This window comes from Gambusia affinis, linkage group LG05 (assembly GCF_019740435.1).
Source record: "Gambusia affinis linkage group LG05, SWU_Gaff_1.0, whole genome shotgun sequence".
Taxonomy (NCBI): Eukaryota; Metazoa; Chordata; class Actinopteri; order Cyprinodontiformes; family Poeciliidae; genus Gambusia; species Gambusia affinis.
In genome coordinates, this window is record NC_057872.1 from 7,486,464 (window position 1) to 7,501,635 (window position 15,172).

The 15,172-nt window shown below is 39.9% G+C and overlaps 1 protein-coding gene across 3 annotated transcripts in view; it reads right to left on the bottom strand.

The window, feature by feature from the left end:
• The window catches only part of LOC122831512 (zinc finger protein 236-like), a 54,914-nt gene that overhangs the window by 25,369 nt on the left and 14,373 nt on the right, over positions 1-15,172 (bottom strand). For 2 of the 3 annotated variants that reach the window (XM_044117741.1, XM_044117739.1), the window contains exons 8-19: positions 13,907-14,080; positions 13,212-13,389; positions 11,630-11,902; positions 9,384-9,587; positions 9,148-9,280; positions 6,606-6,866; positions 6,260-6,492; positions 5,453-5,554; positions 3,489-3,631; positions 3,136-3,239; positions 2,211-2,362; positions 1,849-2,025 (exon numbers count right to left, since the gene is read on the bottom strand). In XM_044117741.1, the coding sequence (XP_043973676.1) occupies positions 1,849-2,025; positions 2,211-2,362; positions 3,136-3,239; positions 3,489-3,631; positions 5,453-5,554; positions 6,260-6,492; positions 6,606-6,866; positions 9,148-9,280; positions 9,384-9,587; positions 11,630-11,902; positions 13,212-13,389; positions 13,907-14,080 (2,134 nt within the window). The remainder of the gene's footprint in view (positions 1-1,848; positions 2,026-2,210; positions 2,363-3,135; positions 3,240-3,488; positions 3,632-5,452; positions 5,555-6,259; positions 6,493-6,605; positions 6,867-9,147; positions 9,281-9,383; positions 9,588-11,629; positions 11,903-13,211; positions 13,390-13,906; positions 14,081-15,172) is intronic. The other variant, XM_044117740.1, reaches the window with a different exon arrangement.

The following is a 15,172-nucleotide window of genomic DNA, read 5'->3' on the forward strand; positions in this document are numbered from 1 at the left end:
TTTTGAACATCCATGCAAGTTGCTATGTCCGACATTTTCGATTGCTTGTGGAAAGTTTTGGGTCTTTGTTGAATGGTCTTGACCTCCACAACATTTAAGCATAAGTTTGTGACCCGCAATGAGATTCTCGTGGAGTTCCTCTCATCCTACTCCTCAATCCTGTACTTCACTGCAGATCTTTTCTTTCTCCTCTGCATGAAAATGGGAAGTATAGGAAAACTGCACTGTAATTCCTACAGCACTGCATGAACAGTTTTCCTTAAGGAGATTGTCTTATATTTTTTCTTAGTGCTCTGCAGAGTTGTCTTTTCTTTTCTGTGTCACATTGACAAGGTATGTCAATAAATTACAGTAAAATGTGAATTTTGTTCAGTCTCTTGCCATTAATCTCCCACAAACACAATTTAAAGTACTTGTCAATAAAATGTTAACCATAGATTATATCAGAACATCCCTTCAGAGAACCACCTATATTGACAGCATGACTTATCATTTTCACTGCCTGATCTGTATTCAATGAAACAAGGGTTTATCATTCTGAGGCACTGACATGTTCACTGACAAATATTTACTTTTGAGAGATGAAGTATGGATTTTGAGAACGAGTCTAGCTTTTGCTGGCAATCCATGCTGTCCGTATGAATTATTTCGAGGGATGCTTTGCAAATGTCGAGGATGATTTGAGAAATGCGCCGAAACAACTGAGAATATCTGTAATTGATGATGAGGTACTGGAGTATCTATTGGGGACAGGAACAAGTTAAGTCATCCTGTGGACTAACCAACTGTTGTAATTTGTTAACACGTCTTTGGATTGTATAAAACTGACTCACCGTCAACTCAGTCAACTCAATCAACATGCCTTTCATGTTGATTGGTCTCATGGTGATGTTTGTTTTCTAAAGTACTCTAATAATCCCCTGAAAGTTTTACGTAACACCTGGATTCATCCTGACATTTACTGAACAACTCCGTTTCCTGATGACTTACTTTACACGGCTTCTAAAGGAATATCCTAGCAAAACACACTGAACATGTGGCAACCGCAACAAAGATATTCGTTGGTTTTGATCAGTTATTTAGGTGATTCAATCATCAGGTTCATTCAGCGTCCATGTTTTTCAGGAATGCCTGATCATTCATGTGACCTCTTTGAAAAAAAAGATTTCTTTAGAAGTGTGGATTGTCGACGGTGACATTAGCGTTAGGAATGTCTGTGCAACATGCTTAGCACTGAGATTTCATTTTACGCTTCAATAGCTTCAGTGACAAGTGAACTCCTTTTAGCACAACTTTCACACAGTAGTCTTTAGAAGACTATTGTGCCATTAGATATTTTTTTTTCTTCATCTAGTGTGCCAAGAGAAGCGGCTTTGGCATCCATCGCTGTTGTTTTCGGTTGCCGCTTGCGCGTCAAATTCACAGGCGTACCAGAAACGCGCAAATACAAAGGATCCGGCGACAACATATAAATTACGTCAAAGTTTTAAACAATTCAAAATCTATGGAATGAATTAATTCAGGTGAATGCATTAAAGTCCCAGCCCTCTATTATATTATATTTCTATATTTTATAAATGATATTACATTTTCAGCAATTGTGCATGACTTTATGTTCCACTAGTGCATAAAATCCTTTAATAATATTCTTAAGTTTGTTACTGTATCACAAGTGAAAAAAAAACAAAAACCCCACAGCTAATACAACTTCCAACATTATTACTGTTGCGGAAAAAGAACCTATGAAAATTAATCTAAATTACTGAGAAGGAGCATAATGTGAGAAATGGTGACAACAAAACTCATATAAAGAGTTGAGAAATCCAGATATTGTCTCAACGTCCTTACCTTTTTCCTCCACACCGTGCTCCTTCTTCATATGCCTTTTACAAAACAGACTGGAGCGGAAGCACTCGTTACACATGGAGCATTTGAATGACTTGCTGTGGATAAACGCGTGCCGACTGAGACTTCCATTAGTGGTGAAAGAAGCTTCACAAACGTCACACTTATACGGTTTCATCCCTGTAAGGCAGAGGTCAGAGCAAAGCTGAGTATTTTAAGTTTTTTAAGCATTTGAAAACTAAATTAGAAAACAGATTTCATTTGATGAGGTTCCTGATAACACTGAGGGATTTCAGAACAGCCATCTCTCTGTTCGATACAGAAACGATTCAGAAAGTTTTCCCACCTTTAAAAAGAAAGCTCACCTGTGTGTGTGTTGAGATGGGACTTCAGCACTCCAGCGGAAACAAAACCTCGTCCGCAGAGGTGACATGCGTACGGTTTCTCCCCGGTGTGGGATCGGATGTGCTGCTTCAGATGGCTCGACTTTTTGAAAGCTTTGGAGCACCAGCTGCACCTGAAGACACGGGAGGATCAGGTTTAGGACGAATTATTTATCATTTTCAGGTAATCTTAATGCAACATGGATGAGAACAGAGTGTTCGGGGATGTAAATTTAAGGCGAATTCAGCCAAGAGGAATTATCTCCCGTCTCCAGAGGAGCCGGCTGGTAAAACAAAGCCCTTCTTTCTTGTTTGTTTTGTTGCTTAAATAAAAGGTTTGCAAGGAGAGAGCCAGTTGTTGGAACAATGAGCAACTATTGAACAAGTGAGAAGGAAAACTGCAGAGGCAATAGCTCTTTGTTTTTGAAGGTTTCTTCTATTCGAGACTATTCACATGTCAGATCTGCTGATTTCTGTCTTTCTCATGTTTTATTCATTTTATTCACTGTGAAAAAGAAATTTAAACAGTGGTAAGATTTTTCCAAATTTACATCTGTATTGTGAAATCCAGATTTATTTTTTTTTTTCTGCAGTCAGCAAAAATAAGCAAACCGAGTTGATTTCACGCCCGGGCCCACAGGTCTAATTCCTATTCAAGTCTATTGTAAAGATAGACTTTTGAGGCATAATTTTATGGGATCATCAAGTTACGACAAAATTACACCATGCAAATATAATTTGTTATATGCAGAGAAAAATTATCTACTTAGACACAAGCAGTTACATTTTGATTTTACAATTTCAGAAATTTCCCCAAAGCTTCAAATTTAAGTTGGAAATTTAACACAACAACCAGACAATTGGAATCCTCAACTTTTTGGATTTTCTCGTGATCCTCGAAACAAACCTGTAGGCTCTCTTTGTGTTGTCTTCACCATCTTCCTGGTAGTCTGCTGCTTCTGTAGGCAGCTGGAGGTCACCTTGACTGCTCTCCTGAAGAAGTCCGTTTGTCTGCAGCAGCAAAGAAAAGCCGACACGTCAAGAACCCAATTATAAAATATATCAGATTATATTTTACTGATGTGGGAAAATTCCACTACGTGCTTTTTGAAACAGTTTAGTCTCCTATGAGATTTAGATAAAAAAAAAAAAACAGCTTCACTCAACCGTTTCTGAAGCAAAACAATGTAAAGGCTTTAAAAAACATAAACGATGTTTTTCAGGGTTTTTTTTTTTTTTTTACAGAATTCAAGTACTCACAACCTCTGAGCTGGGGACGTGGAGCAGGTTTGGAGCATGATAGCTGGAAGACAGAGCCTGGGACTCCAGTGTGCTGGAATCCTGCAGCTGCTGGACAGCAGAGAACTGGGGCTGGTTGTAGCTCGGCTCGGGTATGGTGAAGCCTGGGTGTGGGAAGTAGAGCATGTTTATTTCCTGAATAATCGCGTTCTTAGCACAACCGCAGAAGCTGATATCTACGGTCTTCCTTACACCGTGTTCCAAATTATTATGCAAATTGGATTAAAGTGTCATAAAGATTTGATTTTTTGTTGTGCTATTAAATTTATAGATGGTATTGTGTGTCAGGGCTCTTTGAATCACTACAATTAATTTCAGAGAGTTGGGTTGATTAATTTGTCTGGTGAGCTCAATGAAAGGAAATCTACTTAAGAAGGATGTTCCACATTATTTAGCAGGCCACAGGTTTCAAGCAATTTGGGAAAGAGAAAGGATCTCTGCTGTTTAAAATCATCAGAAAACATTAGATATTTAACAAAAACTGAAGTGTTATCATCGTACTGTGAAGAGATTTGTGGCTGATTCAGAACAAAGATGGGTTTGTACAGATAAAGCGACTTTTGAAGCGACATGTGAACTCCAAATGCTGCATGATCCAAGCACCAGTAAAACCTGGGGATATAAACCAGCTTACCAAATGAGATTCTGCTGAGTGGCTAAATTATGCTGGGTTTCCACAAGTGACCCAGAGGGCTTCATGTCATCAATAGCAACACTTCAATCACAGCACACGACAACACTCCAGCTCCGATGGGGTGGAGTGACATGCTAACAGGCTAAAGCGGGGTTTGATGTTCAAGAGCCCCTCTTATCCAGATACACGAGACGCGTGCCCTTCAAAATCTGATGGCAAACCGGCCCGCGTGTCTTTCTCCTTGAGCCAATTAGACCTCCCATCTGTTCTGCTTAGATGTGAAGGTCACACCACGTCCTGGGCAAGGGGGGAAAGACGGACCTATCTGCTAAATGTTTGATGACTGACTGCTAAATTGTTTGTAGCATCAGAACAAGCTGTGTTTTCAGACTGGGCAGAAATAAGAAGTGCTGGTAGGGAGGGCGGAAACCTGGTGACGATGTGGTGGAAAGAAAATCATATATTTTTGACTTATGCAAGAGAAGAAAGTCTAATGAATAAAAAGAAACAAGTTGCTTCCCTGTTGAAAGTCCAAAATTATGGTAAGATTTATTATAGAAACCTCTGTCCTAAAAATAGTGCTGCTAAACAAACAATATTCCATCATCAATGTTATGTCAGGTTATATTTCTGGCCAAAAGGGCAAATCAGTTCAATTCTAATTAAATCAGGTGTGTGGCTTAGTGATTATAGTATTAACTCAACAGTGTAGGCAAAATAAAATCAGTATCTCTATACAGGTTGTCAGAAGAGGGAGGAATTACATAAACTCACTATAGCCACGGTCCATCCCACTGTTAGCTTGCTATGCTGATATTATCTTATGACTTCTCCCCATTTTGAATCTAACTTTAATAATAAGCTTGTAGTCAGTACTCTAAACAGATACGATTCCTGAGCAATGTCCTTTTGAGACTTACCTGGCTTGTCCAAGGTTTCAGTAACCATTTGTTGGCCAAATGTCAAGCTGGTACTTTCTGAATTTAAAAAATTGATTTATTAGTCTTATGTTTGGACTTTTATCAACTGTAAGCCGTAAACATGAAAAATAACAGAATGGAGGCTAGAAGAATAACACACTGCAATTAATGTATGTAAGAATTTCACTTTTCGAACTGAATTATTGTAATAAATTGACCTTTTGATGGTATTCCAATCTACTAAGGTGCGCCGGCTGAGACATGTTCAATGGTGTACAAACTTACAGCAAGCAATATGTTAAATAAATAATTTTCAAAAATGTTCAAACCTTCAGGATGAAAGTAGAGTCAACGTGAAGGACATGAATTACCTTGTGTTAGACTTTGCTGGTCAAAGGTAGGCTGAGGTAGTGTCGGTGTCTCAAACTGACTGATATTCTGCGGCAAAGCATGTTGAGTGGTCACATATGAGTCTGCAAGAGCAAAGGTGCAAAAAAACATTCGTTTATAAAATGAGTTAAGGGCACTTTTACACTTTAAATGTTCGACTATAAACATTTGCTGACACAGCAGATGATATGACTGAATGCTATTGTTAAACTCCACAAAAAACTTCAGGGAGAGGTCTCAGTATTGTTGAAAATAATAAATGATTTTCAACATTTCTTTATAAATACCAATTTAAAAATTGTTGCATACATTTTCATATTCAGTATACGGCCAGTTTTAAAATATAAACGAAAGGAAAATAAAGATTTTTGCTGCACTAGTGCAATTTATTTATTTGTAGCCAGGCAGGAAGTGAAGCAGAGAGAGATGAGAAAAACAAAAACTGGCTGCCTAATAATAGCCAATGAGCCTTGACAGTCCAGCTAAGTTGATTCATTTGATTCAGGGTGACAGTGATGAAACCTACAAATTATTGTTAGAGACCAGTTCATGTTTTAATAGTCACTCTTCTTTAGCATGTGAAGTGCTGAAACACTTCAGAGACATATTTTTCCTAATCTCTATCAATTGCACAGAAGAAAGTTCAAATAGACTGATATAGTTACTAAAGAGAGAACAAGTCTAAATGTAGTTATCTATTTTTTTAAGAATTCTATATAAATGTCATTTAGAACTATTTTATATTTCTTTGTTCTTTCTCCAAAACCACATTTTACTTCTGCTGTTACCTTCGCCTTGAACTAGTGGCTGGTCAGCCAAAGGGCCATCGAGTGTTACTTGCTGGCCTCCATTCACAACCTCTGCCTGGGCCAGTCCCAGCATGCCTTGCTGCTCTGCTGCAGTAGTGGCAGCCTGCTGAAGAGAGTCCGCCTCCATTTCCACCGGCATGTCATGGGTAACGGCGCTTGTTCCCAGAGGATCCTCTCCTGACTGTGGTTGCAGCTGCTGGGCCAGTTCATACCTGATTTCCCAGAACGATGGCAGGAAGTCAGAGCACAACTCTAATCCTGAAAAAGGTCACATCACTGCACACAAACAAACAAACCAACCAAAAACCCGCGAGGACCCACAAACCTGTGCGTCTTCATGTGCTTCCTACAGTTGGGTGACGACTTGAACGTCTTCTGGCAGTAGGGGCACATGTAAGGTCGGAGTTCGCTGTGAGTGGTCATGTGGCGCCGCAGGCTCCCGCTGGTGGTGAATGTTGTGTCACACACCAGACACTTGTACGCCTTTAGGCCCGAATGCGTTCGGATGTGAGCTTTGAGGACTCCAGAGGAGGCGAAACCTCGACTGCACTGGATGCACTTGTACGGCCTTTCTCCTGTATGAGATCTGGGGCAAACAGAGCAAAACGTCAACACAACTATAGCTTCATACACCAATTACACGGTCTGTGATAGTGGGACTCGGCCAGACAGAGGTAGTGAATGGATAATATGTTGGAAAACAACCGGCTCAGTTGTGTGGAAGCTGTTCTCCTGTGCCTCCTGCAAGACAATTCAGTCCAGATGTCATGGCAATGTACTACCTGGCTGACATTAATCAAGTTCCCATTAATATTTAACATGGTGGCATTTAGAGTTAATTGGTGATCCGAAAAGAATTGCCTCTTGGTGTAGGGATTAATCTTCTGCTTGAGACATAACCCCATTAATCCAGTTCTCCTAAAAGAACTTTTACTTTGTTCTCATTCGCTCCTGCTTTTAGACATTCTACATTAGAGAGTGGATTTTTGAAAAAGGTTTCGCTGTGGAATCTTGCTCATTCGTTTTGTGTCGGCCTGGTGAAACACTTCTGCACGACTTTATTTTTTTTTAAATGTGCATTACAGATAAAGCTGCCCTTGCATTTGTGAATTATTCATCGCATTGAAATTCATTAACTTTAATGTCGTTATTATCCTGGAACTTTATCGGCAAAATGTCTGATCTTAATTACTTAGATTGGCATAGAGGACAAGTAATACTGATTGAGATATGCCCTTTTAAATTACTAGCAGTACCTGCCTTTATTTACTATTATTTATACAAGTTCAATTCGGCTCAAAGCTCATGGAGAAATATTGTTTGACATGCATGGCACTAGCAGATAAGGGCCTACCGTTTTCTTTTCTTGTTTTGTTTTGGTGTGGCCACTTATCGAGTTGAAACTGATACGACCGATGTAAGAAATCTTTTTTTTTTTTTTAAAGACTTCCATCAAGAGTCCAGGCAAACAGGGATTTATTCTTGTGGATATGTCTAAGCTCCTCCAGAAGGATCTGAGTCGTATCGGATGAAAATGATCACATACAGACGCGGAAACCCCAAGAGGGAGCAGATCAGCACAACACTGACAGCTGTAGAATAATGAAAAGCTCTGCTTAAAAATCAAAGCTGTGTTGTCAAGATAGTGTTGCCATGGAAACAACAACAACACAAAAAACAAAACAAAACAAAAGAAACCTTTGCTGTGTCAGGGCACATTTTTTTATTAAACGAGAGGCAAAAAAGCTTTGGCATTATCCTTCCAGCATCTTTCACAGCTACCAAAGTATTACAGAGCTGGGAAAAAACTGTGCTTTTTTTGAACGGTTATATGGCTCAGATCTTCTAAAAGATGTTAATGTAAGACAAATATACGCTGAGCAAATAGAAAAAGGAGTTTTTAAAAGACGCTTCAATTTACTAAAGAAAGAAAAATCAACCCAAACAAACCATTTCCTGAGTCTTTTTTATATAGATATGTCTTTTTATTATATCTTTTTTATTTTTCACATAGAATCATGAAAGTTCTCTATGATACTGCCTTCAGAAAGTCACTACAGCAACGTTTGTCCACTGATGCCATTCACAACCGTTCTTTGGAGCGATGAACTGATATATATATAATATATATAACATATTATATATATTATATATAATATATTATATATTATAAGCTCAGTAGACTCGCAGTTCCACTGTGAGTCTAATTAGCAAACAATTAGGTGTTTGCTAATTAACAATTACCCGCTAGTCTGGAGGAGCTGTGTATGCAAACATGCATAAAATAATTAAAACAACATTTCAGGTATGTTTTTGATGAGCGAATAACAATATTACATAATATGAACTATTAAGAAAAAATAATGCCCCCCACGCTCCCTGAGAGTTTTCAAAGTTTTCAGTTTTGTTTCTAAGTTACAAAAAAATAGAGAAAAGAAAATTTAACAGGACATCCATACTTTTGGAAGGCGCTGTGTTAAGGCTTTAGGTTAAAACAAACTTCAAGAAGATGGAACACACAAAGAGAAAAACAAAAATTGGAGAGAATCACCAGTTTACTTCAAAGATGTTTGTTTTTTTCCTTTGGGGGAAAAAAGAGGGGAGACTTTCTTTACCAAACGTAAAGTAAATCCTATCTGCTTCTCCACTACCTACTAGCAGACAATTCTGTTTCCACCTTCCACATAAATTTATTCTCATTTCCCTTGGTGCTGTCATACCGTTCCACCCAAATTTGTCACCTCCATCACCATCCCATTTCACTCCGCTCCATCTCGCTGGCTCCCCTCCAGTTTTGTTCAGGAATTCATGGCATCATCCTGCCAATGTTGAGAGAATCTCAACACAATAAAAGAGGAAAACATTACCTGACATGTTGTTTTAGATGGCTTGACTTCTTGTAGGCCTTGCTGCAGTACTGGCACTTGTACGGCCTGTCGTTACCCACAACTTCCAGAAACTGCTGAAAAGCGAGGCGGGGATTCTGGGAGGGGACGAGGCCTGGTCGAACAAATGAACACAAAACCTTCAAGTCTTCCACGTGAAGGTGCAACGGTGAGCATGCACACATTTATGACCGGCAAAATTTACATAGTGTTCGCACCGTAATCCGTGATGAGGATCGGTTCCTGCAAGGGGATGTCGGGCAGAGGTAGGATGTTCTTGGAGGCTTTGGCTTTGTTGGCTTTCCGTTGAAATCTGTTCTTCTTTTGCTGTAGGCTTTTGAAGTGCGACGCAATGTGCGTCTTCCTGTGACCAGATGTGCGAAAGATCTTGTCACAGTGAGGGCAGGGGAAAGGACGTACGCCTGAGGACACGGAGCGCAAAAGTAGTCACGTTACATAAAAACCCACAGACCAACTCTAGTTATTAACCTGAAACAAAAACAATAATAAACTCAGGGTCTCTGCAGGGTCCACCCAGTCCAAATTAAATCTTTTTAAAACCTTTTTTAAATCTTAAATTTCATCATGAATGAAATTATTGTATTGTATGGGCCGGCAACAGACGTGATTTAATGGAGAAGATGAACATTGTCCGGTCAAACTGCAATGGACCTTACCAAGCTCCGCCCACAACCGACCCACGTGACCGCAAGTCTCACAAGCAAAGCCTCATAGCGCATTATTTCTATGTAAACATGACTCCATTAGTGCATAATTTCTACCGGATTTTCACAATATATCAGCTACTACAATGGACAGAGGAAATAACAAGTTCATGTCATCATCTGGGAGGAGGTTACTGGTTTTTCAGTCACAAGCTGGTTGCAAACCTGAGGCCAGCAGGTGTCAGTCAGTCAGTTATGGTAGATCTGAAATTTGGTTTGATGACCTCAATATGAGAAGCTACAGACTGATAAGAGGAACCAAAGAGCTCTGTTAAGGTAAAGAAGCCATTTGTTTGTTAAAATTTTATGAAATCTATTTGTTCTATTTGATGTTTGTTATGAATGACGATGCGACCGTCACAAACGAACGAGATAATTAGTCCAACGTTTAGAAACTACAGCGGCTGTAATGAGCCACAGCAAAGGTAAACAAAAGTAAAATAACCCGAACAGGTGATAAACCCAAAACCACTCGTACCTTTTTACTCTCTCTCTCTCTCTCTTTGTAGTTTAAGCACAATTGTTACCGTATCAATCGCCTGCGCCCCGCAAGACGAGCAAAGATTACGTTAAAAACAAAACATTCAGTCCGTTACGACATCAAGTTTCCAGGCTTGATATTTATTTCTGGATTATTAATCAGCGCTTCCCTGAACACAGCGATGGTTGATTGACCAGCTGTACTTGGTGCTAGAGTGGCTAACACGAGTAACAGTTTAGTCCAAAGCCTTTTCTGCTAGGGTGACCAAACGTCCGTATTTCACGTCCTGTCCCGGGCGTCCCGGGATATTTTTAGAAAGTGAGGAAATGTCCTGTTTTTTGCAGGACCCGGTCCAACGTGTCGCGGTTTCTAGTCACCGTACACGTTGCATATTGATCTGTTTAGCTAACGTAAGACTGTGTAGCAGACAGGCTTCAAGGTGTAGACGTTGTTTCAGTACTGCTATTATGCTGTACTTAGCTAACGAGAAGCTCGTGTTTGTGAGACGGCCACCCACGTGACCACGTAGAATGGGCATCAGCCAATGAAAAGCGGCCCCTCTGGTAAGGTCCATAGATTTACACTTAAACCATAAAGCTAGCTTGCTAACTAGCTAGCTTAGTTTGTTATAGCTAGCTTTTCTAATTTTTATTATATAGCTAGCTAGTTTTTCTCCTCCCTCCATTTTCACTGCAGGAACCAGAACAAAACGTTCCTACTAAAATAGTCACTAATATATATTTGCTAGCTACCATTTGTATATTAGCAGTTATTTGTCAGTAACCTCAATTGCCTTGAGTCACAAAATGCAATGAAGAAGTGACTCAAATGTTTAAATGACAGAAAAGTCCCACGAGAAAAAAAGAAAATGAAGAATATAAACAGTCCAACAGACCAACTTAGCTTTTTTTGTTTGTTTTTTAATTAATTTCAAACATTTTAATTCCTTAATTTTAGATACATGAATTTTAGACTTTTTAATGATGCGTGGACATCATGAAAAAATTTATAAATCTGATTAATGTCTAGTGACACAAATGGAAATAGTTTACATCACCAGAAAATATTAAATCCTGAAAGGAAGCATTTAAAGAACCACAGAACAAACACAAAGGCAGACATTGAAAGTCCGGCTTTATCAACTCATACGCCACTGAATATGATCTACAGTGTGGCCTTTAGACAGTATTCAGTTAAATAAAAGCCTTAGCATTGGCTTTAAGTGCGACCACTCCATGTGGCGGGCCGCCATCCTCACCTGTGTGCAGCCGCATGTGGACTTTCATGCTGCCTGAAGTGGAGAAGCGCTTCAGACAGCACTGACACTCGAAGGCCTTGATGCCTGTGTGTGTCTTCATGTGCGCTGTGAGGGTACTCTTCACTGCGAAAGCTCTGAAACACTGTTTGCACTTGAAGGGTTTCTCGTGGGTGTGAATGCGAATGTGGCGGACGAGGTCGCTGGGCTTCTTGAACTCTTTGGCGCAGTAAGGGCAGCCGTGCCAGCGCACACCGTCCTCTTCCCTGATCGAGCCTGTAGCAAAGCAAACAACTGAATCAGCTCTTCAAAGACATTCGTGCTAAATGAACTGTTCCACATTTTGTCATGTTACAATCACACCTTTCACCGTTTTTTACTGGCCTACTACCTTAAGGGTGTAATTTCACCTGATAGGCTTGTAGTTTCAGTTCAATTGGGGGCCAAACTTACAACATTTGCTACATTTTAAGTTGGTGTGGTTAATTTCACACTGTGTGAAATGAGCCAAACCCTTTGAAAAAACTGTTTACATCCTCACCAGTGATGGCGTTGCACCTAGACCCACTGAAGGAAACATCTGAAGGGGACAAGAAGGGCACAACTTCCTTCTTCACAAAATGTAAACAAAAATGAAATGGTGTGAGACCTTAGTGGTTGTACGGTTTCTTTTTTGTCTTTGGTAAAAGACCACGAGCCATTTATCCCGTTAATGTTCGACTTGCATGTCTGTTTGATTGTATTTATCCACAATACCCTGCACTATAGTCCGATTCCCACTTCTGGACCGGTCTTCGGACCACTCGGCAATCACATAAGCTTTCGAACCTTGCTAAAGTTCCCTTCAGCCGAACCGAGACCTAGAGTTTTAGGCAGACTAGAGTAGACCGCATCGGAGTTCTGTTGCACATTCACACCTCACCAAACAAATCGGACTTTCCAGGCAAACCAACTAGAGTTTGATTAAAGCAGACCATGCAGTTGTAGAGATGTTTAAAACGAGGTTAGTTCATCCCAAACTTTAAATATCTGACTTACAAAGGCATGTCTACTCAGATTGGTGTGAAAATCTGCCAACCGAAAACTACAGTTCTTGCACTCTACAAATCTGCCAAAAAGAAAGTGGCAAGAAGAAATCTATTGCTGAAATAAAACTAGAAGTTCCATTTGCAGTTTGCCAGAAAGCCAAGTAGAGAATATAACAAACATGTTGAATGATAATAATAATAGAATTAGATCCTTAGCCTACAATTATAACAGTTTTTGCGTCACACCTCCCCAAACACACCATTCTCACTGTGAAACATGGTTGGAACAGCATCATGCTGCAGGAATGCTTTTTCTTTAGTAAGGACAAGGAAGCTGGCTAGAGCTGATGTGAAGATGAACGGAGCTAAATCCAAGGACATCCTGGAAGAACAAAAACAACTAAATAACCTAAATCCCGCACTATACGTGTATTTCCAGCTGTTTCGTGTCATGTGTGAGATGAATTCTTGGCTATGAAAGCTTTGAAGACCTCTGACAGTAGCTCTCACAGTTTAATAAACCTCATCTCAGCCCCCCACCTTCACCTCCAGCCTACCTGGCATTTGTATAGGCTTCTTAAAAATGCTCCTCCTCTTCTCCCTTAGTGATTTGTCTGGGAACTCCACTTTCTTGCTCTCTGAAGCGGTGCCCTCTGTGCTCGGATTCTGAGACTCTCCGGATGGGGCCTCACTCTGCGGCTGGACAACACTCAGACCGCTGTTCTCCAAAGCTTGCTGCAAAACACAGAACAACCACCCCGCCAAGCCCAGCACAAACAGCAGTCGTAAGACAAAAAGTAGAAGGAAAACAGGAAACAAAAAGGAAACGCTATAATCCGCAACATCATAGTGGAGAATTCTTATCATCTCGTCATTCATTTTTGGATATGGTTTGCAAAAGTGGAACATATCCAGGCATGTAAATAAAGCCCTGATCCCAATCCAAAGCTCAGTGATAATTACATCCAATTACATTGTCTTGCATGAGTTCTATAAACTCTATGGCTGCAGTCACGGATGAAGCTTTCTGCAGGAAATTCATTATGTGCGTCCCTTCTCCACTGCATGATTGAAGTTTCCCCTCCAGTGAGAAACCCTGTCGTCCAATCACTACAGGAAAGCACACTGAATTATCTCATAATCCAATGTGCTTTGTGAAGATAAAGCATACAATAATACATATGACATGTTTTACACCAGGCCCTTCCATTTCTTAATTGTTATCCTGAATGTGTGGCTGCCATTCACTCACCTGCAGGATGTCCTGGTTGATTGCAGTTTCCATAGCAATAGTTGGCTCCGGAGGCTGAGGTTGAGCCGTCTCCCCACTGACCTGCTCCGACAGCTCCAAGAGCTGCTGGATGACATCTGTCACCCCCTCGCCACCCTCCGACCCCCCCGCAGTCTGACCTGTTGTCTCGGTCTCCTGCAGTCAGATGAAATAGAGAGGGAATAAGAGTGAAAAGCGAGAAAGAAGAAGAAAAAAAAAAAAGAGGAAAGAGCAACGTGGCGAAAGGACCGAGAGAGGCCAGAGTTTGATGGCTGACTAAGTTTTATTAAGGAACCCCCGGAGCATAAAATGAGCCGAGGATCGGGGAATTACTGAGCAGAATGCCAATGTCTGAGTCACTGGCGCGCAAACACAGGTGACAAAATAAACACCAGGCTGTAGTTAAATATAAATAAACAAATTTAATTTGTGGTAGCTGAACTGACATCATTTAACTGCAAATAAAAACTGTTTGAGTAAACTACGTGAAATTATTCACAATGTTCAAATAGAATATTAATATAAGCACACAAATTAGGTTGGCCATTTTTTTAAAGAGACACAATTTAGATTTTTTTTTTTTAATTAAGGATGTCCCAATCTGGATGTAATTTTTTTTTTACTGCCAGCACCCATCCGAGTATTTTAAAATTAATGTATTTGTCAATAAGTAGCCAGAATGCAGTGAATTGAATAAAATGAATAGGATAAACATATCTACTGAAGAGGAGAAATATAGCTTCATATTTCAGTATAGAGCTCAGATCAGATTGTGAATGTTTTTACACAATCAATGACATTATAGAGTTACGTTCTACAGAGCAAAAAACACTATAGCACTAAATATTCACATTTATATTTAGCGTTTTCAAAGTCTAAGGATGCTTTCAGACCTGATAGTCCGATAGACTCGGTTTGACTGAGGACCAAAACTGCAACATTCCATTTTCAGCTGGTGTGGTTTGCTTTCACACTGCGGCGTGTAAAACGAACCAAACTAAATGGTTATTTAGTTAGGTTATTTACTGTGGTGGTGCTGCACCAAGAACTAATGAAGGAAACAACACAAAACCTCAGAAGAAGACACTGAGTGCAATTTCTTGCTTGTTCAAAAAATGTCAACAAAAATGGAGTGGCGTCACATTTTAGCTGTTGTAGGATTTCTCTTTTGACTTTGCTCAAACATCACGAGTTATTTCTCCCACTAGCACTAGTCTTGAGCATTTGTTTTAGTTGTATTTTCCCAGA